General features: G+C 51.5%; 2 protein-coding genes across 5 annotated transcripts in view; one reads left to right on the top strand and one right to left on the bottom strand.

Annotated features, from left to right (window-relative positions):
- Positions 1-20,194: 20,194 nt before the first annotated feature.
- Positions 20,195-21,076, top strand: Fam181a (family with sequence similarity 181 member A). Its single transcript, XM_052186703.1, has one exon. The coding sequence runs from the start codon at positions 20,198-20,200 to the stop codon at positions 21,074-21,076; it is 879 nt and encodes a 292-aa protein (XP_052042663.1). The 5' UTR covers positions 20,195-20,197.
- A 4,246-nt stretch (positions 21,077-25,322) lies between these two features.
- Asb2 (ankyrin repeat and SOCS box containing 2) overlaps positions 25,323-26,770 on the bottom strand; it is a 34,676-nt gene continuing 33,228 nt past the window's right edge. For all 4 annotated transcript variants that reach the window (XM_052185177.1, XM_052185178.1, XM_052185179.1 and 1 more), the window contains one exon: positions 25,323-25,831. In XM_052185177.1, the coding sequence (XP_052041137.1) occupies positions 25,695-25,831 (137 nt within the window). In that variant the 3' untranslated portion in view covers positions 25,323-25,694. The remainder of the gene's footprint in view (positions 25,832-26,770) is intronic.

The following is a 26,770-nucleotide window of genomic DNA, read 5'->3' as shown; positions in this document are numbered from 1 at the left end:
CTCTTTCCGTGGGCCCTGGTCTCTCTGCCATCTATACATTCCTCTTAGGGCAGACTGCTCACCCCCTACAGGTCACCAGCAAGGACTCCTAAAGGATCCGGAATCCAAACTCTTTCTGTAGCTTCACAGTTTGTTCTAGTCTTCAGAGCATGCTTGCTTTCCCCACCTGTGACCCTTCTGTGCATTGGACTAGGTCTGCAATCTTTTTCCTAAGGTTTCCACATCCTCCAGCACCTAACCCTGACTTATATTTGAAGGACAGAAAACCAATAGAGCATAGCAGGGTCACAGCATAACAAGCAGGGGTGGGAGTGGGTGAGTGTGGAGAGGTGGGCAGGGACAAGACATCTGGGCGGGGCCAAGACACATGGGTAAGACTAAGGCACAGAGGCGGGGCCAAGGTACATGGGTGGGACCAAGGTAAAAGGGCGGGACCAAGGTACAAGGGCGGGGCGGGGTGCATGGGCAGGGCCAAGGTGCCCCTTTTCTTCAGGCTTTCTTGAATTCCCTACTCATTTCCTTTGGTTCTTTATTTCAGTCATCTGATAGTCAGACTGAGGAACGTAGGTGTCTCTTTAAAATACCTTCATTTCTGCCAAGCCAATGATAAAAAGGAATCAGTGAAACAGAAAGGAAACTGTCATATTCTAGGTTGTAAGAACACATTTATACTTTACATTGTGTCTTAGCTATTTTTCTAATGCTGTAATAAGACCTCATGAGCAAGGCAACTTATAAAGGAAAGAATCTAATTGAGCTCATGGTTCCAGAGGGGCAGAGTTTATAATGGTGGAACGAGGGTGTAGAGGTGCAGGTGGCAGTAACTGAGACCTGGCAACTTGATCCCTAAACACTAGGCAGAGAGAGCTAACTGGAATGACATGGGTATTTTGAAACCTCAAAACCCTTCCCCAGCAACACGCCTCCTCCAGTGAGGCCACACCTCCCGATCCTTCCCAAATAGTTCCAGTGACCAGAGACCAAGTATTTTAATATATGAATCTATGGGGGGGGGGCATTATCATTAAGTTCAGTGGCACGTGCTTCTACTTGCTGAGTCATATCACAGACCGATATAGTATGTTTTGAGTTACTTTTCCTTAAAGGTGTAAAGTCAAAGTCTAGATAATGGTGATGGTGATGGTGATGATGATAGAAATGATGGTGACCAGGACACAACTCTCAAACCAGCATGGAAAGGAGTGGCCCCAAAGATAACAGTTGGTGGGGGAGGAACTCTGAATATGAAGACATGGGAAGACCTTTATTTCAAGATAGGGTTTCTCTGTGTAGCCCTGACTGCCCTAGAACTCACTCTATAGACCAGGCTACACTTTACAGCATGCGCCACCACTGCTCAGAAATTTTAAAATCCCTTTGGCTCACATCTTTAATCCTAGCACTTGGGAGGCAGAGGCAGGCAGATTTCTGAGTTTGAGGCCAGCCTGGTCTACTGAGTGAGTTCCAGAACAGCCAGGGCTACACAGAGAAACCCTGTCTCAAAAAACCAAAAAAAAAAAAAAAAAAAAAAAGAGAGAGAGAGAGAAAGAAAGAAAGAAAGAAAAGAAAAGAGAAGAAAAGAAAAAAAGAGAAAAAAGAAAAAGTAACAGCGATGGGATTACTGAGAGAATGGCTCTGCAGTTAAATGCTTGCTTGACAATCTGTGAGGACCAGTGTTCAGCTCTGCTAACACCCCCCCCCCCCAGGCTGGAAGACATGGCAAACCCCCTGTAATTCTGGCCTCAGAAGACAGAGATAGGGTGAACTAGCTAGCAAGACTATCACTATCCATATCAGTGAGCTCTGGGTTTGTTTGAGAGACCCTGCCTCAAAGACTAGGGAAGGAGAGTGGCTGGCATGATAACTGTCCTCCACATTCAGGTGCACGCACGCACACACACACACACACACACACACACACACTCATGCAACTACATGCATGGGACTTCTCCACACAGAAAAGAAAAATCTAGAAAGGTTGGAAAATGGCAGGAAGCATGGTGGCACTGCTTAGGGTCCAGTTTGCCCATCCTTTGCAGCAGAGCGGCGTGTTATTCTTTCTTGAGACATGGAACAGTGTTGTCCCCGACATTGTGCTCATTCTGGAGCATTTATAGCATTTACAGAGGGGACTGCCACAGTGCTGTGTGTCTAGGTTTTAGGATACAGGCTGATGACGTCTCTTGGGACAGAAACAGGAGTGACCACCAACCTGAGAGTTCCAAAAGACAGCAAGCAGGCTGTTGGGGCTGCTGTCCCAAAGAGAAGGAGGCCAGAGATGAAATCCCAGCTTAACCTTCTAGAACCTTCCAGCTTTGTCCCCAGGTCTCCTGTGTGAGAGCCCCGGAGAGACAAAGGTCAAGGTTTCCTTGAGTGTCCATCGCAGAGACCTTCCTTCTGGGGCAGTATATGAAGGTTCATAGGGTAGAAGGGCAAGTGGGAACTCCTTGAGGCAGAGCCAGGGTCCCTGTGTGTACAACTCACCCCCATGCAGTGTGAGGAGGGCCCGGGTGTGTGAGGGCCATTGAGCATGCAGACAGGACCTGGAGCCCTATCTCTGTGAGAGACCAGTGAGACACCATCTGGGAGCCGACGCAGGGATTCAGCCTCTCATGGGCCTCCTCCTCTCATCCACAGGCACCTGATTCATAATATAGGTCTGCGTGAGAGCAGAGGGAGCCTCAGTTACATCCGGGACTTAGCTCCAGGATGCAGACATCCCTGGTGATGGACAGCAGGAGCTCAGGTTGTAACAGGATGTGCACTGGATGAGTTATGTATATTTCAGTCTTGGCCCAGTGCCTCAGGCCCAGTCAGCTGGCCTGGCTGCATCTGTCCTGATTTAGGTCTCTGGCCCTGCCAACTTGAGCTTTGGACCGAACTCTTCAATTTGCTGAGTCCGCAGCAGGTCTGGAGTCATAGGATCTGTCCATGTCTGCATTGGAGCTGGGTCTTCTGGATGTATAAGGGGAAACTGAGGCACGGGAAGTAAAGACGTGGGAAGATGTGCATTGCCAGCCATGGTGGGTATGAGAGACACAAAACTCCAGGAGCTTACAGAGTGCTGGAGTTATGTATGGAGCACTTATACAGTGGACAACACAGCAGTCCTGGCTGAAACTGACAAAATGAACTCTTGTGCCTCTATCGTGGGTGTATCCAGAAGTCAGCATGGCTCATACGAGGTAGAAATTGTCCCATGTCCTTATTAGCTTTATAATGGAGATATTCCTGTTGGATCATTCTGGAAGGCCCATAGAGGAAGGGACTCGTGGAGCCATCTTATCTGGACTCTTCTTTTATGGGACAAAGAAAGCAGCTAAGAAACTTCCACAGTTAGCTTTTTTGCACGAATATGGAGGACCCAATCTTGGGCCCCTGTGCGTGTGCAGCAGGTGCTTGGCCCACTGAGCCATCTCCCACACCCACAGGGAGCCATCTGGAGGGGAACCTATCCTACTAATGGTGATCCCAGAGCTTGCTCTCAGTGTTGGTTGAATCAGTCAGTGAAATGGAAAGGTCGCATAGACTGTGGGGTACGGGAGACATTAGACTGTGGGGTACAGGGGACTCTGTGGGGTACAGGGGACTTTAGACTGTGGGGTACAGAGGACATTAGACTGTGGGATACAGGAGACATTAGACTGTGGGGTACAGAGGGCATTAGACTGTGGGGTACAGGGGACTCTGGGGTAGAGGGGACTCTGTGGGGTACAGGGGACTTTAGACTGTGGGGTACAGGACACATTAGACTGTGGGTACAGGAGACATTAGACTGTGGGCTACAGGAAACTTTAGACTGTGGGGTACAGAGGACATTAGACTGTGGGATACACAGGACATTAGACTATGGGGTACAGGGGACATTAGATTGTGGGGTACAGGGGACATTAGACTGTGGGTACAGGAGACATTACACTGGGGTACAAAGGGCATTAGACTGTGGGTACAGGAGACATTAGACTGTGGGCTACAGGGGACTTTAGACTGTGGGGTACAGAGGACATTAGACTGTGGGATACACAGGACATTAGACTATGAGGTTCAGGGGACATTAGATTGTGGGGTACAGGGGACATTAGACTGTGGGTACAGGGGACATTAGACTGTGGGGTACAGGGGACATTAGATGTGGGATACAGGGGACATTAGACTGGGTACAGGGGACATTAGACTGTGGGGTACAGGGGACATAAGACTGTGGGTACAGGGGACTTTAGACTGTGGGTACAGGGGACATCAGACTGTGGGATACAGGGGACATTAGACTGTAGGATGCAGAGAATATTAGACTGTGGAGTATAGGGACATTAGACTGTGGGGTACAGGGGACATTAGACTGTGGGTACAGGGGACATTAGACTGTGGGTACAGGGGACATTAGACTGTGGGTACAGGGGACATTAGACTGTGGGGTACAGGGGACATAAGACTGTGGGTACAGGGGACTTTAGACTGTGGGTACAGGGGACATCAGACTGTGGGATACAGGGGACATTAGACTGTAGGATACACAGAACATTAGACTGTGGAGTACAGGGGACATTAGACTGTGGAGTACAGGGGACATTAGACTGTGGGTACAAGGGACTTTAGACTGTGGGTACAGGGGACATTAGACTAGGATACAGAGAACATTAGACTGTGGAGTACAGGGACATTAGACTATGGAGTACAGGGGACATTAGACTGTGGGGTACAGGGGACATTAGACTGTGGGGTACAGGGGACATTAGACTGTGGGGTACAGGGGACATTAGACTAGGATACAGAGAACATTAGACTGTGGAGTACAGGGACATTAGACTATGGAGTACAGGGGACATTAGACTGTGGGGTACAGGGGACATTAGACTGTGGGGTACAGAGGACATAAGACTGTGGGTACAAGGGACTTTAGACTGTGGGTACAGGGGACATTAGATGTGGGGTACAGGGGACTTTAGACTGTGGGTACAGGGGACATTAGACTGTGGGGTACAGGGGACATCAGACTGTGGGATACAGGGGACATTAGACTGTAGGATACACAGAACATTAGACTGTGGAGTACAGGGACATTAGACTATGGAGTACAGGGGACATTAGACTGTGGGGTACAGGGGACATTAGACTGTAGGATACAGAGAACATTAGACTGTGGAGTACAGGGACATTAGACTGTGGAGTACAGGGGACATTAGACTGTGGGTACAGGGGACATTAGACTGTGGGGTACAGAGGACATAAGACTGTGGGTACAAGGGACTTTAGACTGTGGGTACAGGGGACATTAGATGTGGGGTACAGGGGACATTAGACTGTGGGGTACAGGGGACTTTAGACTGTGGGTACAGGGGACATCAGACTGTGGGGTACAGGGGACATCAGACTGTGGGATACAGGAGACATTAGACTGTAGGATACACAGAACATTAGACTGTGGAGTACAGGGACATTAGACTATGGAGTACAGGGAACATTAGACTGTGGGGTACAGGGGACATTAGACTGTAGGATACAGAGAACATTAGACTGTGGAGTACAGGGACATTAGACTATGGAGTACAGGGGACATTAGACTGTGGGGTACAGGGGACATTAGACTCTAGGATACAGAGAACATTAGACTGTGGAGTACAGGGACATTAGACTGTGGGGTACAGGGAACATTAGACTGTGGGTACAGGGGACATTAGACTGTGGGTACAGGGGACATTAGACTGTGGGGTACAGGGGACATTAGACTCTAGGATACAGAGAACATTAGACTGTGGAGTACAGGGACATTAGGCTGTGGGGTACAGGGAACATTAGACTGTGGGTACAGGGGACTTTAGACTATGGGTACAGAGGACATTAGATGTGGGGTACAGGGGACATTAGATGTGGGGTACAGGGGACATTAGATGTGGGTACAGGGGACATTAGACTGTGGGTACAGGGGACATTAGATGTGGGTACAGGGGACATTAGACTGTGGGTACAGGGGACATTAGACTGTGGGTACAGGGACGTTAGATGTGGGGTACAGGGGACATTAGTTGTGGGTACAGGGGGCATTAGATGTGGGGTACAGGGGACATGCTGCTTGTTCTGTTGTTTCATGTCAGTAAGAGAGACCTGTCCCTTCCAGGATGATGACCCTCACCAGACTTGTCCATGGGACAGGGGATCCACCAGACGTATACTGCCCTGCCTGCCACATGCCAGGACAAATCCAACTTCTTCCTAGTGGGATTTAAAGAGACATCGATGGATTAACCAGGAACCATGCAGCTGTCAGCGGTGGTGTTTGGTCAGCCCGGCCAGACGCTTAATGCCGACCTGACATCTGAGTCTGTCATAAAGCTTGGGTCATGGCCACAGTTAAGAGGAAGCGGTTGATGCTGGGAATGAGTCTCCCGGGGATGCTGGGAGGACAAGAGCTGGACTGAGCCCAGCCACTTCTCATTTCTACCGCAGGCACTCATGGAGGACTTGCTGCGTTATGGAGAAAGCAAGAGAGAAGCAGGGGAGGGGGCGGGGGGGAGAGCACAGCAGAGCATCCCGGAGCTCTGGCACCTGGCTCCCCATCCTCCCATCACCTTCAGGTAGACATTGTCCCATGTCCTTATTAGTTCTATAAAGAATCTCTGTGATAGATCATTCTGGAAGGCCCACAGTAGAAGGGATGTGTGCAGCCATCTTACCTGGCCCCTTTCGTATGACAGAAAGAAGGCAACTAAGGCAGAGAGGACAGAGATCATGTGCAGAACTGGCTCCAGGACTGCTCCTTACTGGCACCTGTGTTGTCTGTGCCCCTGCTTGTGCTCCCCGTGGTCCAGCCATCGCCCTCCCCACCCCCATCATGGGCTGGCGTCCCCTTTTTCATCTCTCCCCTTCCGTCCACACACACATGCCAGTAGCTAACGGTTCCCACCAAGGCACATGTTCTCGTCCCCATCTGGATTCACCAAGACTGCATTCCAGAGTCCTGTGCCCTCAGCCCAAGCCCACAGAGGCTGTCTACCCTGCTCCCACTGATTTCTGTGTCCCAGGGACACCACACCCCAAGCACATCCGGCATCTGGTATTTCTTCCCACCTCTGCTGCCATCCCCTCTACTAGAGACCCCAGGGTGACAGCAATGGTCCCCCTGGGCATCTCTGAGCAAGCCTGCCCACTTAGTGGGGCTTGGAAAGTGCTCCGAAGTTCAGGTCCTTGACAACCCCCTGCACGTGACACCCTCCCTGCCAGCTGCCCACAGATCTGTTCTCCTCAGCCCTACAGCCTCTTCCCCCTGCCATCTTCACCTGGTGTCCTTTCCTCGCCCTTGAAGAGCCTCCTCCCCCACACCCTCCCCACACCCAAGAGCTGCTCCTTAAACCTTGGAGTAGTTTTAATACAAATAAAACACACAGCCCTTTCTGCTGTCCCAGGGCCATCCTAAGGGGACGTCTGCTCCCAGTTCTCTCTGGGATGGTTCCAAGTGCAGCCCAGAACATTCCAGAAAGATTGTCACCTGATGTTTACATAGGACCATCCTGAAGTCTCTTCTTCCATACATGAGCCACGGATAAGCATCGTCTTCTAGCTGAGAGTCTTCATAACAAGAACTTCATTACACACTCTTCCACAGCAGCCACGGCAGTCACTGTACCCAGTATGCCACACCCCTCCTCCCAGGCAGAGAGGTAACTGCAGACAGTGGGACCTTGGTGTGTGAGGTATCGCAGCAACATTGCCCCACCTCCCAGGGTAGGCAGATGACAAAGGCAGGATTTTGCCGGGCTGTGGCCTAGGACTCCTGTGTGGTTCCCCATGTCCTGCTCAAATGGCCGGGGGAAGCTTAGGTATCTCCTGTGTTGTTCCTTCCCTCACACTGTCAGTATTTGACTCCCTAGGGCTGCACCTGGGCAGTGCCTTGCTGATAAATGCCCAGAGCACCTGGGACCTGATGCTGCCTCAGAGACTCTTGCCAGCATCACAGATCTGTGAAGCATTGGGTCAAGGAGCTCTGAGGTGAATATGCCCGCTTGTGTCTGGGCTGAAAAGACACATCCCAGCCTCTCTGTCCAGCACCCGTTCATTACGACACCGAGTCCCTGGACTTTTAAGATGTGAATTTCCCTTGTTGTTCTGATTAAATTTGAATGGGAGTTAAGCAGACAAGGGTTCACTCCACTCCCTTAACGACTGGAAGAGGAGACAGCATCTTTGGACCAAAAGCCCAGTTTAGCAGTGCCTGGGCCACCTGGTGGATGTACTGGAAATTGCAGTCAGGTAGCCTTAGGCTAAAACCTGAGCCCTCTGACACAGCAAGCAGTCTGAGCCAAAAGGTAATCCCATTTTATTTATGGTAGACACAGACTCACAGATGTGTCAACGATCTTAGGGGTCTCTTCCATGTGATAATGTTTAGAAATCTAGAACTGTCCATTCAAAACTGATTGGCTTCAAGCAACTTAGGGCTTTTCTGGGTCTTGGTTTCCAAATGTAGACGTGGAATAGGAATTCAGTCTCTGGGGACCCTCTCGGCTCTGAAAACCTTTTGTGTTACAACAGGGACACACAACTACACTTTGCAAAGATAAGATCATTCTTTTGCAAGTCTGGGCTTTGCTGTCTCTTGTCCCCTGCTTCATAGGACAGGAAAGGTAGCGATAGTGAGCTGATTCTGGCTGGCATCTGCCAGGGCTTGAGAAGATAGTCACCAAATCATACTAGACACGAAAAGAGGCGTGGCCAGCGTGCGGCCCCGCCCAGTCAAGCTCCACATCTTCACTACCGTGATAACGGTCACGTTAGCCCATGAGCCCATCACCCGCTCAGCCGCGCAAGGGCAGAACCTCTTCTGTTCTGTTTGCCAGCACCAAAGAACGCCAGTTAGTTTCATCCTCCATTCCAAAAATGCCCTTGGAGGTGAGACCAGGACAGGGACCTTGGGTGACCTGGGATAAGTCGGCAACCTCATCCGCACTGAACTGCTCCGGAAAATGGCAAGGGCAAGTCTTGGTCCGCCCAAATGTCCGCGAGGCCAGGCTGGTAGTGCTCGGAGTCCTGTCTGCTTTTCGTCCTTATTCTCTTTTTGGGAAATTTAGTGACAATAGAGAAGCCCAGGTGGCAAATAATAGATCACACTGTTTTGAGTTAAACTGTTTGTGCAGAGCATTAGGATGTGTCCGTGGGCACCATTCTTTCCCAGGCTGGAGTCAGGACACCTTGGGGTCAGGAGCCTCCCTCAAGGATCAGAGGTGGGTGTGCTGCATACAACCACGTCAAGGCTGAGGCTTGCAAGGAGTGGGTGAAAGACCCGTTTTCCTTCTCCCTGCCCTTGACTCCATGAATGTGACATCAGAGCCCCAAAGCAGGGACAGTAAGCTAAGTCTTGTGAAGCTGATGCCTCATCTGTAAACTAAGAATGCTTTTTTTAAAGGGTGAAGAAGGAGAGGGGGGAGAAGAAAGACGACGCAAAAACCCCAAACATAGCCCTCAGAGAGTGTGCAGGCCCAGGAACCACATAGGGAAGGAACGGAATAGCCCTCCCTGGACAGCTGCTAGGGAAGAGGCAAGAACACCTTCGTGCTGTCCCCCTGGGCTGTAAAACTTCGTTTTTTTTGTTTTTTTTTTTTTTTTTCATTTCAGCCAGAGGGACAGGAGCATAATTTTGAGATCTAGGTACTGCAGCTTAGCCTGGTTGAACTAAGAGGACATTTTACCCTTACACTCCTGGGAATGAAAATCTCATTTTAACCCTTAAGCCTAACATGAGGTGAGGCAGGAATAGAATTGTGGTACTCCCAATGTGCCCTAGGATTTTAGCCTGTGGAGGTCTGGCATTGGGGAGAGTCAGGCAGGAGGCTGGTTCTGGGGACACTGAATTCTGGAGCCAGGCGTACCTGCAATCTACTCTACATTGGACTTCTTGGTGTTTAAAAGCCGATGAGGTCTCCCCTTTCTTCACCACAGGCTGAGACTGTTTCTGTTGCATGACATTAAAAAGATTCCTAAAATGTTTGCTCTTTAGATCAAAATAGCTTTAAATCTTTTGTTAATCATTCAGGGAGAAATGACTCACCACAGACTTTGATGACGGAGCGCTGCTCTTAACGATATGATACCTAACCTAACAAACAGACCCTTCCAGGTATTTAAAGTGACAGGGTCCAGAGGTGCCAAGAGCCTGTCTCTTTGAGTAATGGCCATTGATGGTCTGATTGACTGTGGGCATAAATTCAGGCAAGCCTGGCACGGAGTTGTGATCAGAAAAGTGTGCTCCACTGTGTGCAAGCATACACCAGCTGGGAGTCTCACCCTTCAGAGGCTTTCCCATTCTTCCTAGAAGGAGCCCCAGAGGTGGAATCAGGGGTTGCCTGCAGAGAAGAACCAGGTGGCTGGAGCAAAGTGGGAGGGGCTAACCTGCTAACCTGCTGTGCATCTGTAGTAGTGGGGTGGACATAGAGAAAACACCTCTTTGTGCGTGTGTGTGTGTGTGTGTGTGTGTGTGTCTGAGAGAGAGACAGACAGACAGACACAGAGAGAGACACAAAGAGAAATACAGAGACAGAAACAAAGAGACAGAGACAAAGAGGCAGAAATAGAAACAGAGATAGAGAGACAAAGTCACAGAGAGACAGACAGATGGACAGACAAAGACAGAGAAAGAGAGAGACAGAGACCCAGAGAGAGACAAAGAGGTAGAGATAGAAACAGAGAGGGAGAGGGGGGAACTGAGACACTTAAGACCAGGGATGCTGCTAGACGTCTAGGGCTCGTTATACTTGGGAGCCATCTTTTAGGCCAGGTGCACCATGAAGGACCAGCCCAGAAGTGACCTGGACCACCTGTCTCCATGTGTCTCTGCCAAACCCCAGGTCCTTTCCGATGAAACATTTGTATCCTGGTAAGCAGATATAAATGGCTGCTGTGACTCACAACACATCTAGATAGGCATGCCCTCAGCCTGGCATTACCCTGTTTGTTTGTTTTTAAAATTTTGTTTATTTTATGTATATGAGTACACTGTAGCAGGTTGTGAGCCATCATGTGGTTGCTGAGAATTGAACTCAGGACCTCTGTTTGCTCTGACCTAAAGATTTATTTATTGTTATATCTAAGTACACTGTATCTATCTTCAGACACCCAAGAAGAGAGCATCAGATCTCATTACAGATGGTTGTGGGCCACCATGTGGTTGCTGGGATTTGAACTCAGGACCTTCGGAAGAGCAGTTAGTGCTCTTAACTGCTGAGCCATCTCTCCAGCCCATTGCTGTGTTTGTGATAATCAAGATCCTTTCCAGCTGTTGAAATACTGGAGATGTGCTTCAGCCCTGTCTGAGGGCTTAACATGGTCCCTGTGTAACTCCTTTCTCCAGGGAATGTGATGGAGCTGGCGCAGGAACAGTCTGTTTAGGGCTGCTGTGGGAAAAGGAGATGATGCTCTGTCTTGTCTTCACAGACAATGCTGGTCCATTCTCGGGCATCCTATTTTGAACCCCGTTCTCTGCTTCATGAGCCCCATAATGCTGCCTCTGGGTCTCACTAACCCCAAGAGCTGTGTGCTTCCCGCCTTCCATGCTCAGCTTTCCAGCTTGGGGTCGGGAGAATGAGGCTCCCCTACCGGCAGGAGTATGGACTCCCTTTGACCCAGTCTGCAGCTGCCAGGCTGTGCTCAGAAAAGATCACAGCGCCCTCTACTGGCTTCTGTTGGTTGCTTAGAAACTGCAGATTCTACCTTCCTGACTGCTTGGCATCTCCTAAGGCTCATCTCAGGATCAGCAGTTTTCAGGACAGCCCCAAGCCTCAGCTCTCGGGTTTTCTTCCTGCTTCCAAGCAGCACATGGAAATAAGCCGTGTGGCTGTTCTGCTATTTTGTCTATTTTCTGGGGATCTCTCACATGCTAGGCAGGAACTCTCCCATTGTTATAACCAACTTCTTACATTTTATTTGGAGACAGGCAGATCTTGGACCTGAAACCCTCCTGACTCAGCCTTCCAAGCAGTTGGGATTATCAGTCTGTCGTACTGATCCAGCTGGTTATAACCATGTCATCTTCTGCCACCATGCTTGTCTGGGAAAGAACTGAGGGACTTGCTGGCCTGGCAAGCCAGGAGCTTGCAGGTGCCAGGAAAACTTGAGTGATCCCGTGGGCGCCGTCTTGTGGCTAGCCAAGGCTGAGCACACAGAAGAGAATTGTGAAGGTGGGTTCAGAAGAGAGGGAGTTGTTTTATTTTATTATTATTTAGATGAATGTTTTCTTTTTAAGGGGAGACAGAAAGGGTGTGGATTTGAGAGAGGATTTAGGAGGATTTGGGAGAGGGGAAATTGTAATCAGAATATATTATATGAAAAAATATATTTTCGAAAAAAAGAGAGAAGGAAGAAAAAAGACGGGGCGGGGGAGGGGAAGACACAGTAGGTCTTGAGAAGCAAGATTCTATCAGCCCACCGAGTTGCTTAATGAAAGTCGCTGTACAACTCAGCATGTTCCCTCATCAAATGAGATGGATTCGTGGATGGCTCTGACCGGTGCCAGAGATAATCCTGCCCGGAAACAAGCTCTCTGTGTGCCTTGCCTTCAAATCCTCCAAGAACAGGCTAGGGGACCACAGCCTGACAGGAAGAACTGAAGGGGCTCAGGGTGGCCACCCAGGTGGTGAGAGGCGGGGCTAAGACCGGAAGCCAGGCGTGTGACGTCAGAGGCCCACCCCCGCGTGACCTCAGAGGCCCCCTTCCTCGCCCCGTTTGACTTCAGAGGCCTCTTGTTCTGCCCTGTGTGACTTCAGAGGCCACTTGTCCCCTCCTGTGGTGCTTCTCGGTGCTTCTTCTCATCCTTCCATCCATTCATCCACCCACTCACCTATCTATCCATCTACTCATCCATCCATCCACCCATTCACCCATCCTTCTATCCTTCCATCTATCCATCAAGCCAGCCAGCCATCTATGCATCCACCCACTCATGCATCCTTCCATCCATCCACTCACTGACCCAACTCACCTATTCTTCCATCCACCTTTCCTTCCATCCATCTACTCATCTATCCACTCACCCACCCTTCCATCCATTCATCTATCCACTTACCCACCTACTCACCCATTGATCCATTCATTCATCCACTTACACATACATACATACATGCTTACCAATCTGTCCATCCATCTACACACCTACATGTCCCCTCAACTCTCTACACATTCATTCACATACCCCTCCATCCAACCTTGCCTAGAACTTGCACAGACACTTTTCCTTCTAATAAACAGAAAATTGTTAGAAGAGAGTCACTAAATCCCATGTCAAGGGGAAGGTCTTACTTCCCACTTCCCATAGTCAGGAGCATGGTGGGGTTTTGGGATCCACTTTACACCAGCACATGTGTGAAAGGGGTAGTGATGGAGGTGTTAAGAAAGGAGGATATAAAAACAAAGATGGGGGAGGAGGGAGGTGCCTAAATAAAAAGGAGCCTCTTCTTTAGGAACCCGTCTCAGGGTCACCTAATTCCAAGTAATGCTCAATATCCCGGGATCTATGACCCTTTAGGGTTAATGGTCCTCGGCTGGTTTCTCCGGTGTGTGTTTGGTGCCTGGTTGCAGGCTGCCACCTCTCTGCCAGATTGCAGTCTGGTTGGTACTTATTTGCCTCTGGAGACAGCAAGATTACCACACTGAAAACACTGGAAGCAGGTGTGTGGTCATTTCTACTATTGTTCCTTTTAAAACCCTACCACAGAATTTTAATCCAGGAGGCAAAGCCTTCTATAGAGATGGTAGCATGTGTTTGCAATGTGCCACTGAGGGGGATGGTATGCCCAGGGTTCAAGTCAGGGACCGAAGGGACACTCAGGAGACAGCTGATCATTTTACTTCATGTTCTGTCCTTTTTATGCAAGTATTCATTCAGGCACTCTACTAGCTGGTTTTGTGTGCCCACTTGACACAGGCTGGAGTTATCACAGGAAAGGAGCCTCCCTTGAGGAAATGCCTCCATGAGATCCAGCTGTGGGGCATTTTGTCAATTAGTGATCAAGGGTGGGAGAGCCCATTGTGGGTAGTACCATCTCTGGGCTGGTAGTCTTGGGTTCTATAAGAAAGCAAACTGAGCAAGTCAGAGGAAGCAAGCCAGTAAGTAGCATCCCTCCATGGCCTCTGCATCAGCTCCTGCTTCCTGATCTGCTTGAGTTCCAGTCCTGACTTCCTTTGGTGATGAACAGCAGTGTGGAAGTATAAGCTCAATAAACCCTTTCCTCCCCAACTTGCTTCTTGGTCCTGATGTTTGTGCAGGAATAGAAACCTTAACTAAGACAGCCACCCAGCATTTATTATGTGCCTCATGAATGCAAAACACAGGAGGAACTTAACATTTCTTTCCTACCTTATATCACCCCATTCCTGCAGTGACCTCCTCCCCTGTCCATGACACTAAACTTCTCACTGTCTCGGCCTCCCGAAGTGCCCACACTCTCTGGTCAGGGTCACTGGTGTGACACTCCAAAGCGATTAGAAATATGCAGCCAGGGAGGTGGGGCTCAAACCCTCCCTCGTTCCTCCTCTAACCAGTGGATAAGTCACCTCTTCTCCTTGAGAGAGTTTTGACTGCCAAGTGTGAGAAAGTAATGGAATCCATCCCACAGAGTAGTTGTGAGGATAAAATAGCATTGGACATGTGGGACTGGAGAGATGCTTCAGCAGTTGAGAGCACTGGATGCTCTTCCAGAGGACCCAAGTCTGGTTCTCAGCACCTACATGGCAGCTCACAACCATCTGTATGTCCAATCCCAGGTGATCCAACGCCACCTTCTGGCCTCCATGGGTACTGCACACATGTGGTACATGTGCAGGCAAGATAATCGTATCCATAAAATAAAAGCAAAGCTAATCTCAAAAGGAATTTTTGAATGCCATTAGATGTATATGATATTTACTCTGGGTAATTCCTGGCTGGGCTGATAGTAAGTGTGTAGTCAGGCATGGTCACTGAGCCTGTAGCTCCCGTCTTTGAGAGTCAGAGAGAGTAGAGAGAGTCGCATGCTTCAGGCCAGCCTGGGCTTTATGGCAAAACCTTATTTCAAGGAAAACAAAAATCTGTTGAATTGACTGGGTGCACTCTCCCTGGGAAGCAAGAGATCTGGGTCCTGCTTAAAGGAATGTGTGTATGGATAAGTCACTGCCCTCCTGCAGTGTTCTATTAAAACCGCTTGACTTAAAAGTGCTTGATTAAAATTGCAGGAGTTGGATTACTAAAACACCAAGCTTCGCATCCTATCATCTTCAGAGGGAATCAGGGACCTGGTACCCAGAGACCATCACCATCCATCCTCAGGGCAGACATCACTAGCTGATCAAAGCATTCCAAATTCCATGCTGGCCTTGGAATTGTCCCGCAAGGCTCTTTGGAGGCATCACCAATCAAATCCGAATTGACAGTTGAGATTAAACTGACTTCTCATTCCTGGCCAGTGCCCTGACTGGACAGGACACAGCACGAGAAGGGCAGGAGAGGACACAGCCGAGGTGAAGTGTCTGTCTGCGGCAGGTCTGAGGGTGAGAATATAGAACTGTACCAGGAATGTGGGGCCAGGATCCACTGGGGACAGAACCCTGGGGCACAAAGCCACAACGACCAATGTACACCAGCCCCAATGTGCAGAGCAAGCTTGATCCAGCTCTGTGGGGAAGCAAGGAGAAGGGATGGGTGTCGGCTAGGTACTAGGCAGCCTCTTCTTTTGGTGGGATTTTAATAGCAGTGTGAATCTTGCCAGGGACTGTGATTCCCCCACCTTCAAGGTGAGGAATCAGAGACCGCTCATTGCCATCGCCCCCAGCCACTCATTTCTCCAAGTTTCATAGCTCAAGTCTCAGCGACCTCTGTAAAGCATGAGCAATGGCCACGCCCACGTGCATGCCACCCACCTTAAACCTGACTGCTTCCCCAACACCAGAGAGCAAACGAGGCTTGCTGTGTACAGACTCGCGCCTGTCAAATTCCTTCCAGAAGCCGGCCTTCCTGAGGCCCTGTGTAATGGAGAGAGGACGGCCGTGCCATCTCGGCCTTTTGGCCTCAGACTCCATCTCTGACCTCTTGCCATACTAGGGATACAGCCTGTGAGGTTAAATCCACCCTGATCTATATTGGGAGAAATCAAAGCATTTACCAACTAGAGACTCCTAGTTAACACCCTGCCTCTGTTGCTACAGAGACTGTCCACACCAGGCTGTAACTACCCACGGTCACCTGAGGTCCCAGCAGTTCTGCGGGCACAGTCATACCGGGGGCCATCATTAACCACAAAGTTGGGCAGCCAGGGCAGGGAGCACTCATCCCAGCAGCCCAGGGAGCACTCATCCCAGCAGCCCAGGGAGCTTACTTCCGCCCAGCAGCCTCCCCGTCCCTGCTCCGGCTGATCGCGGCTGACACTTGCTGCAGGCTGGATTTTGATAGAAAGGCCGCCGTTACGTAAAGGATTGCATAAGTCACCCTGTGATGCGTGTCCCCTGTTAACAGAGCTTCCGGCAAGCTGCTGTACCTCAAGTAGCCTTTGCATGTGGCCCCCCAAGTCAGAGCAATTGGCCACACTCATCCCCAAAGTCAGGGTGGTCAGAGTAAGCCAGCCCTCTGGGCAGATATAGTTCCTGGGGAAATTAGGTCTGGCTCCAGTTGACAGCTGTCAGACCGAAGCATATTGGGATGTCACAACCAAAGACTGGGTTTTGCTGCCAGCAGGAATCTGTCATTCCCGCCTGCACATGGACAGTGGCTCTTCATTGGAGAGTAATTCTTGCATCTGGGGGACATTTAGCACAAGTTCCTTTATACTGTCAGGTCGAGTAGGATTTTTTTCATTGCTGAGATCTGAGGTACAGGTCTCGGAACTGGCAGTGGGGGGGTCCCCAGCACGCAGAGCTGGGGGAGAGGAAGGTTGGCTGGCACTCTGCTCTCTGGTTGACTTAGTCAATCTGCTCAGCTCACTCACCGTTGGCAGAGCTTGGCAGAGACTCCTACCTGGGTGCAACCCGGAGTTTGCCCCCTGCTTTAAGCGCCATCTCCCTGGGGAAACAAGACAGCCTCGTGGATCTACCCGCAGGAGCTCTAAGGGCCCTTTGTCAAGGAAGCCTCTGCTTCCACAGTCCGAGGACAAACCTGCAGCCAAACCCTCACGGCCCTTACCTTGCTAAAGTTGGGCTATGAGCAAACAGAGCAAATCATTCCCAGTCAAGATGCAGCTCTTCAGTGGAATGGACAGAGCAGTTGCTTTCAGAAAGAAGCAGCCTCCCGGTGCCAAGCCTTCATAGGACAGAGCCCATCAAGGACTCTGGAGGGTCTGATGTGTGCTCAGCTAGGGCTTCACCACTGAACTATCCTATCCCTTTCTACTGCAATCCTAGAAAGACATTTTAAGACCGGATGCCCACAGAGCCCACTACCGTGAGAAGCATGGAGAACACACTACCGTGAGGTGCCTAAAGGACTCAGGCATGTTGCCATCTCACGGGAAGCTGAACGGCCAACCGCAGCACCCCTGGGAGCCATCTTTTTCTAGGGACTAAGGCCCACAGGTGACAGACCAGGAGCAGACAAGACCAGAAACGGGCTGGATGTGTGAGGTGCTCTCCCAGCTCGCATGGGAGATAAAGGAGGTCGTCCCAGGCACATGGAATGCACACGACCCGGGCGTAGGCAGCCAGGGTTCTGAGAGGCGCTGGCAGGGGCCTAGCCCTGTGGCCACCGGACCCCAGAGTATATCTCCAGCAGAGTGTCCCAAGGACTTGGAGCATGTAGGATGGTGCCCTCTCTTACCTGTCAAGGTGGGCTGGGGCATTCTGCAGAATTTCCCCTTCCAAATCCCTGACAATTAAGATAGCAGCGGTGCAGCCCCCAGTGATTCAGAGGCCACCGCTGCAGAGGAAGCGGAAAAAAATGTGATGGTCGCCATGACAGGGGTCACGATGCCATCAGCACACCCTTGTCTGCGCTGCTCTGGTTCTGCACAGAGGACACAGGGAGCTCTTGGAGTTAGAGCTGCAGCAGCTCATGAGCCCCCCAGGCTGTCTCCTCAGGCTACTTTAGGCAAGTGTCCCATTCCCACAGCCAGTGTCTCTCTCGGTGCCGCTCCTAAGTGAGGGCGTGCAGCCATGCCTGCCTGGCATTTAGGCTGCGGTGTGAAGGTGCGGGCCACTATGCAGATGGGGACAGAAGAAAGTGGGAGAAAGATGCGGAAAGGGGAGGAGAAAGGGGTTTGTGGGGGTGGGGGTGTCCACTGAGCTGGCCTGCATGGAGACCCTGCCTGTGGGCACTTCCCAGACAGCCGTCTTCACCGGGCTGCTGGCCGCCTCACCTTCTTTCTGGGCGTTTGATGGGCAGGGCCACGGCAGCCTGGGTTTCCTCACTTGCTCCAACTGAGCGGCCCAGCTTGAAGGCCTGCCGGCGTTGGCACGGTGACAGTAGCCAAGTGTGCAAACTTGTGCCATTGTCCCTGGGCCAGGGGGAGCCATGGAGACTAGCTAATATGACACAGGAAAATGTTTGCTGATGGCAGTTCTATGGGCTTTGTCCACCTCTCTCTCCATCATGACGACTCGATTTAAGTCCCTAACTGTTTGACTACAAACGCAAGGGGACCGTGCAACGCCACCCTTTTGTCCGGCCGCACTGAATGGGCAATTCAGGCTTTGTGCAGCTCAATTGAGGAAGCAAACATAAAGACAAGATTCCTGAGAGCCTCGGCTCCCTTCCCATGGATATCCCAGCACCCCTCAGCCAGCCCGGCAGGCCGGGCTACCTTTCCCCACATCAGTGCACCTCACGATCATCCATCCCAGGGGACTCTTCAGGAAGGGTGGTTGAAAGAGGTGAGAGACACGAGGCCAGAGACAGAGTCAGCGAACGCACACTCAACACTCAAGGGCAGAGGGAAGGCAGCCCACCCCGGCTTACCCCATCCGATTGTCTGTCTGCACTGGAGCATGGCAGCTGGAGGCCTGAAGTATCTGGGGAAGGTTGGGTGCCTGTCTCACTGCACCCAGCCCTCCTTGATCCTGAATACTTTTTTGCACACACACACACACACACACACACACACACACACACACACACACACCTCAAGAAACCAGGGTACTGAGGTCAAGGGGAGGAGGGGGGTGTGGAGGCTGGAGAAGAGTGGAGCTGAAGGGTAGAAATTTACCGGGAAATGATTGCATTTGGGAGCTGTCTTTTTTTGTGATGGTCCCCATGGTGACAATTTGTGACGGCAAAGAATGTGGGACCGGGGCTCCGCCGCCTGATTGGGATGCTTTGTATCTGGAGAGGCGCTCCTGATTGGCCTGAGGGCCCCCCAGCTCCGGACTTGTCCTCCATTCAGCCCACTCAAGGGCCGTGCACAACTGCTTCTCATCCCGCAGGGAGCTCACTGCACTGCACACCCGCTCGTCAGGCTTGCCGGGGGTCTACGGTGGGGAACCTGCAGGCCACGTTGGCGGGGGCCCTGGCCTGCACCTTCGGTCAGTGTGGAGTCCCAAGTGGTTTGGCCTGGCTGGGTGGAGGGCAGGGCGTGAGCGGGCTAGAGCCTTGGGGGAGGGGCGAGTACTGTGGGTGGTGGCCGAGGAGGCATGAAATTGCTGCAGATGCTTCTACAGGGGAGTCCCCGCTGCCGGCCGGCAGCCGAGATGAGCCTGGAAGGCAGGTCTAGATTAAGTGCTAGACAGAGATCCTGCTTGGCCCTGTGTGATAGTGGGGGGCGGGGGGGGGGTGAGGAACTGCAGAGGGGGCGGGGTGGTGGGAGGGGAAGGCCACCCCCAAGGAGGGGGAAAGGGGCTTAGCCTTTAGAGAATTTCTTTGGCTTTGAAAATAAAAACTTGAATGGTGAGTTGTGGTGCAAACTGGCCTCACGATAATGTGGGAGATGGGACCAACTGGGAATGTAGCCCCAGCAATGCCACTTGTAGCTCGCTGGGTAGCTTTGAGCAACAGACCCCAGAAGACTGAATCGAATAGCTGCCACCTGTCTCATCTCAGATAGTCAAAAGTTGCTGAATGACTCAGCAGCCCCATGTGGATTCTGTTTGGGACAGAAAGATGCCTGGGCGGGGAGATTTGTGCATTGGGTCCTGGTGGCCCTGGGGAAGGTGTGACTGCCCTGGACAGACTCCAGCTGCCTATTGTGTCCCCTAGGTCCGCCCCGTGCTCTCCTCCAGAGCCCACACTCTTCATGGAAAGCCCTGCGCAGTTCCCATGGTGATGGCAGCTGACAGTGATGTGAAGATGCTTCTGAATTTTGTAAACCTGGCGTCCAGTGACATCAAGGCGGCCCTGGACAAGTCGGCACCCTGCCGCCGCTCTGTGGACCATCGCAAGTACCTGCAGAAACAACTCAAGCGCTTCTCTCAGAAGTACTCTCGGCTCCCTAGGGGCCTGCCTGGCAGGGTGACAGAGCCCCACCTGCAAAGGGGGCCTGAAGAGAGGCCTGGACGGCTACCCCTCCATCCCTGTCCCCAATCCAGCCCCGGTGGGGGTGGGAGCTGCACAGAAAAGGCCCTGGGGACCCCCTTCAGGGAGGAGTGCCTTTCTAGGGAGCAGAGCTTCCGGGGATTGAATCCAGAGGCTGCTAGGCCTGGCCAGGTACCCATGAGGAAGAGACAGCTGCCTGCTTCATTCTGGGAGGAGCCAAGGCCCACCCTCAGCTACCCAATGGGGCTGGAGGTGGGCCTGGGCCCCAGAGAGGCATCTCTGTATGAGAATAAGAAAAATTGCAAGGGTCTGGAGTCCCTGGGGCCTGAGACAGCACCATTGCCCATGTCCCCAAGGGTTCTAGCTGACGCAGAGCCACTCAAGATGTCGGGGGTATCCTTGGTAGGCGGTCTTGATGCTTGGAGCTGCTGCCCTTTCCAGTGCCATGGACAGCCCATCTTCCCCAGTCTTCCTGGGGTCCTGCCTCAAGGCCCAGTACCCAGTCTGGGCTTGTGGAGGAAAAGCCAGGCCTCACCTGTGGAGCTGGCCCACTTCTGCAAGGATGTGGACGTCCCAGGGCCGAAAGTGTACAGACCCGTAGTTCTGAAGCCTATTCCGACTAAGCCAGCCGTCCCTCCTCCCATCTTCAATGTCTTTGGCTACCTCTAGCCAAACACCCTCAGCCCTCTCTCCTCTGGCCTCCAGGATGGGGTTACTGACAAGCTCTCCATGTGAGGAGGGAGCTGGGCAGGGGTCTGGCCAGGCTGCCTCAGGGACAAGGCACCTCAGACAGGTACCTATTTGGAGCTTGCAGCTTGTGGACCAAGGCACAGGAAACTCTTTTCTCCAGGAGATCCATCTCCCTGTCCCTGTGGAGACCTTGGGCAGTGGGGCCCTAGTGTGGCAGCTGCCCATTACACACCTGTTCATCTGGCCATTCACCGGGGGTGAGGGGGCATCTCACTTGTTCATTCTGTTCTTTGTAAATATTGAGAAAGTTAAAAAAATAAAAATAAAGATTTCTTTTGCAGTTTTCACCTCTTGGGTGTCATGAAGGTGGGATAGTCCCGGATGCAGGGTCAGCATAGAGAACAGCTACGGGTGGGAGTGGGCAGAGGCTTCTGAGACGTCTGGAGGTGGGTGCTGGGGAACACAGCTCAATCCCTAGGGGGACAAAGGTGAAAAGGGATGCGGGAAGACCTTGGGGAAGGATGTTCCGTTCAGATGGCTGAAGGAAGAAGCAGGTCGTGTCTGGACCCTGGCTGTGCCAGAGTGGTCATGCACAGTCCTGACCAGGACAAATGGGATGCCAGTCTCATGTGACCAAGACAGGTGGTTTGACTAAACCGTTCATTTAAGCATGAGCACTGATTATATGTCCACGGTGAACCAAACCAAACCCCCAATTCCAGAACTCCCAAACCCCAAAGGCACAATCTTTTGACTAACCCAATCGTATTTTGATTTCTCTCAGTCACGTCAATGAAATGTTGCCTGTGGCTGGACAGAAGTGTGTGCTGGGGGAAAGGAACAGGCTTATCCTGATAGTTCCCACATTGCCAAGCTTCCTGACCAGCACGGGTGTGGCCATGCTCTAAAGAGGATGGGCTACACAGTTCATCAAACTATGCTCTTCACAGCCAAGTCTAGTGCTGGGCAAGCCTCTGCTCCCCCCCCCCAGGGGATTCTGTCAAGTATGCTGATGTCTTCCCTTCCGCACTGGCTGTCTCCCTCATGGCCTGACTCCAAGACGGTCCTTAGCTAACTGGGCATCCAGGACTAGAGGTTGCTTGTGGCTCTTCACTTCTATCCCACCTTTCCCCAAGACCCCCGCCCCCAGAACAGGGAGTCCACTGGAAGGGGCCATTGGCCAAGGAAATGTGGGCAGTGTTCTGGATCTTTCTGTCTAAAGGCATCAGAAGATTTCAGAGTCACAGATGCTGACGCAACACATGTCCTAAGTTGTTTTCTGGCATGTGGTAGGGGCAGGTCCTTAGGTTACATTCAGTCTCGGAGATCTCTGAGGGCTCAGAAGCAACTGTCTGCCCTCTTTTTTTTACCCCAAAGCACCATCACAGAGACCATCTAAGCCCACTGCAATGGTCCTCGGGCTCCTCCAGACTGTGTAACTGGGAGCTCAGCACCCCAGTCCTGCCACCTACTAGTCAAGATACTTGTCTTGAGATTGGGCACAGACTTGCTACATGGGCTGTTTGTAGAGAAGAGTCTGATCCCCCTATTACATGAAGTTGCCTTCCACACTCAGGCACCTGGAGGTCCTTCCACGCTGGCAGATTAGAAATAGTCATACTTCAAGCTGCTCACTTTCGCAGGTGCCTTGGACACGCCGCTGTCCCCCAACACCACTCCTACATCGGCCATCCTCCAGAGTCACATGTTTGCAGGTGCTTCTGAGTCCCAGAGTCCTGGTATACCTACGTTTTCCTGCTGGGGCTTGGCTTCCCAGTGGTACCTGGAGATCCATTCCTTCCAAAGTCAGAAGACTTCATTTAGAAGCAGAAACTGGGACTGGAGAGATGGTTCAGTAGTTAAGAGCGTTTACTACTCTTGCAAAAATCCCAGGTTTGGTTTCCAGCATCCACAGCAGAAGGCTTAGATGTCTATAATCTGACATCAAGTCATCTGACACTCTCTGGGCTCCATAGGAAACCGCACAGATGTACATAAACATGATTTCACATTCACAAATATAATAAACCTTAAATGCAGTGGCTCCTGACCTTCCTAACACTGTGATCCCTTCATTCAGGGTACCTCATGTTGTGGTAACCCTCATCCATAAAATTATTTTTGTTGCTACTTCATAACTGTAATTTTGCTAGTTATGAGTCATAATGTAAATACATGTTTTCTGGTGGTCTTGGAAGACCCTTTCTATCATCCCCCAAAGGGGCTGAGAACTGCTGCTTTAATGAGACATGACCCAACAGGAGCCCAGGGAACCAGTCCCTCATATAGGAAGCACACTGCGCATCTGGGGAGTTTGATGTTGGAGAGAGAACAGCAGCCTTAGCTGCAGCAGCAGATACACCCCCAACCAGAAAGCAAGATGGCAGCTGAGAATGTAACATAGGGTTTGGTAGAGTGATTGGCTACCACGCACAGAGCCCGGGGCTTGGTTTCCATCATTGCAAAATAAACTGATAGCAGGGAGAGGGAAAAGAAAAGAAGAAAAATACCAATTTGTATTGGTCTGGATCCCAAGTAAAACCCAAAGGCAGTCGAGGTTACCCCATTTGTCCAGTCTTCTGTTGTTACCACCACGGCATTCCCTAAGACACTGTTGGCGGCTCTATGTGGCATCTCTAAGGCTGGCACCCTTCCTGGGCTTGGCGACGCAATGACAGCACTGACCAATCACCACTGGCCCACTGGGGCAGGCCGCGGACCAGACTTAGCATCTGGGCTGTGAACAGAGGCAGGAATCTATGAGAGCTCAAGGTGGAATTTGGTGCTGTCCAGGCCAGGGTGTCTAACACCAGAGAGATGGTGATTGCCAAGTGTGGTAGCTGAACTCCCCTCCTGTCCCTCTGCCTAGAGCTTCCATGGGGAACCACCTGGCCCAACACCTGTGTTTCTCAGGCAGAAGGATGCGTACCTGCTGCCTGGTAGGACTCTAGATTGAATGGGGACCCTTGGAGTGTTGTAACCTATCCACCTGTCTATATCCCAAACAGCTCATAGACCAATGAGCCCGTGCCTTAGCTCAGCCCCTGCCTCCCTCTGATTGCTTTGCTCCCTGGTTAAATGTAAGCAGGGAGCCTTGACCTGAACCACGCTTAGCGGCCTCCTCTGTACCCTCGAGGGTAAGCATCGCCAGGAGAGAGGATGCAAGCTTCCCTCCTGACTTCCCCCAATAAAACATCAAGGGACAAAGCTGGAACGAACCCCACAGGGACTTTGTCGTGTGTGCTCAGGCAAGTTCCTCCCTTTCCTTCTGTCTTATCAGGACCTTGAAGGTGTGGACATGATGCTGCTTAGCCCTTCTGAGCCTAGAAGTCTTTCCCTTTTCTCATAAACATCAGAATCTACTTGTGAAAACTAGGTGACAAGGCCATCAGGAACCATACAGCCCACTATACAGATAAAGAAACTGAGTCTCAGAAGAGAAAGTCAGGGCTGGCCTGAGTCATCACGCCACTACTCATCCAGCTGCTTACATTCTGAAAGGTCAGAAACGGCCCTTGCTGAAGACCTTTGGAGAAAGAGGCTGGGCTGTGCTGGGCTGTGCTGGGCTGGGCTGGGAGCCTGCTCTGTTGGTGCTGAAGATCAACCCGGCCTGGGAGGCAGTTTCACTGCCAAGCAGGAAGAGCACTGAAGAGCTCCCAAGAGAAAACTGTGTATGGGGTCTCAGCTTCTGGGTCCCAGGGGCCCTCGAACAGCAGTAATGACAGCGCTGGGCCTCAGTGCTCACCCACACCTCCTGCCAACAGCACACCTGTGCCTGCCTTGCTTGTCTCGTAGGAACATGGCAGCCAGCCTGGGGTTCTGTACTTGTTCTGGTGATCTCCAGCTCTGGGCTGCTTTTCTTATTAGTTTAACTTCCATAGCGAGAGTGAGGAAGAGGGTCATGAAGGATGGAAGACAACGCAGGTATCAAAGTGACTTGCGAGCACAGCCCCTCCCCCACCCCCATGGTAGTGATGAAACTCTGGTTTCCATGGCGATTGAACCTGTAGAAGACACCAAGTCCTCTCTCCTGGCCCATGAAGGACACACCCTCAGGAGTCTTTCAGAGCCCAACAAAGGTGACACATTCAGGGATCTGCGTGTATTGTAACCCCTCCACACACACACCCCCACCACCACCACCTAACCCCTACTCTTGTCAGGAGCAGAGCTGAGAACCTCAAGTCCGGAGCATCTGAAGCACAGGACTTCACAGGGCAGAAAATTCCGTATACAACGTTTATTGTCAATGAAGTACTCGGGCTGGGGATGCCCCTCCCAGCCTGAAAACCCAGAGTCCAGTAAGGGATTCCTAGGTGAACTCATTCCTAGAAGTTCTCCAGCTGAAGGCCAGGATTCCTGCCTGGGCCACCTTGCCCAGACCAGCTCTTCCCTGGCCCCAGGTTGCCCCAGCTCTGCTATAGCCAGAAGCAGAGCGGGTCTGCGGTCCGCGGAACGGTTTGAAAGTAGGGGTTCCACATCCGCTCCACACACCCTGCTCTCAATTTGGGTGAAGCTCTAGCAGAGACCCAGCAAATCACACTTGTTCTGACCCCAGGGGGTCCTGGATGCAGGCCACATCTCCTCTCCCGGCTGGCTACTGTGTGTTCTCATATTTCAGGTATCTGATTAGCCTGCCAGGAAGTGGCAGTGTATCCAGGAGTTTTATCCGGTATTTTCCTATGGCCTTCCGTACCCGCAGCCTGCAGAGGTGAGCCAGAGGTCTCGGAGGTTCTAGGAAGAGGAGAAAGGGAACACACACACTTATCATAGGGGTGCTTGCTGCTCAGTCCCCAAAACTGGGACTGGAAAAGTACCTTTACACCTTCAACCTGCATGGATTTGCATGATCAGGGTAAAAGCCACATCCACTTTCCAGGCTCCTGCTGTCACTGGGGGCTCCCTGAAGGCTATAGACTGCTACTTGGTTGCTCCCAGACATCCCTGGAATACCTTATGCTATGGTGTTTGCTAGGCTAGGAGGTGGAGTAAACAGAGGCATTTGGTAGTAGGGTAATTTATTTGGGCACAGGAAGTAGTTTGTCAACTAAAACATGCCATTCATGGCATCCATGCATCCATGCATCATCCATCCATCCATCCATCTATCCATCCATCCATCCATTCATCCATCTATCCATCCATCCATCCATCCATCCATCTATCCATCCATCCATCCATTCATCCATCCATCCATCCATCTATCCACCCATGAATCCATGCATGCATGCATGCATGCACCCAAGCATCCATGCATGCATGCATCCATCCATGAATCCATGAATTCATCCATCCATCTATCCATGCATGCATCCATCCATGCATCCATGAATCCATCATCCATCCATCCATCCATCCATCCAACAAACACCTGCTGGACCACAGGTGATATAGAGAGGAGCCATGAGGAGTGCTCCTAGTGAGGGGTGAAGGAATTCCCAGTGCATTCCCAGTGAGGAGGATGGCAAGTGCCTGTCTAGCTTAAGAGGCCACAGCAAGGAAGTGAGAGGAAGGCAAAGGAGAGTGGAGAGCAGGGGAGACCACACCCTGATTGCACATCCACAGGAGAGCAGAGGAGGTGGCACCCCCAATCGCACACCCACAACTCGTGTTTCTGACCAACACCTGCTGTTCCTGCCACTCAGGCAGGAGGCCTTAGCCTCACTCCAGGAA

This window comes from Apodemus sylvaticus, chromosome 6 (assembly GCF_947179515.1).
Source record: "Apodemus sylvaticus chromosome 6, mApoSyl1.1, whole genome shotgun sequence".
Lineage (NCBI taxonomy): Eukaryota > Metazoa > Chordata > Mammalia > Rodentia > Muridae > Apodemus > Apodemus sylvaticus.
Note: the sequence above shows the minus strand (reverse complement) of the source record. Positions and strands in the feature narration are given on the sequence as shown.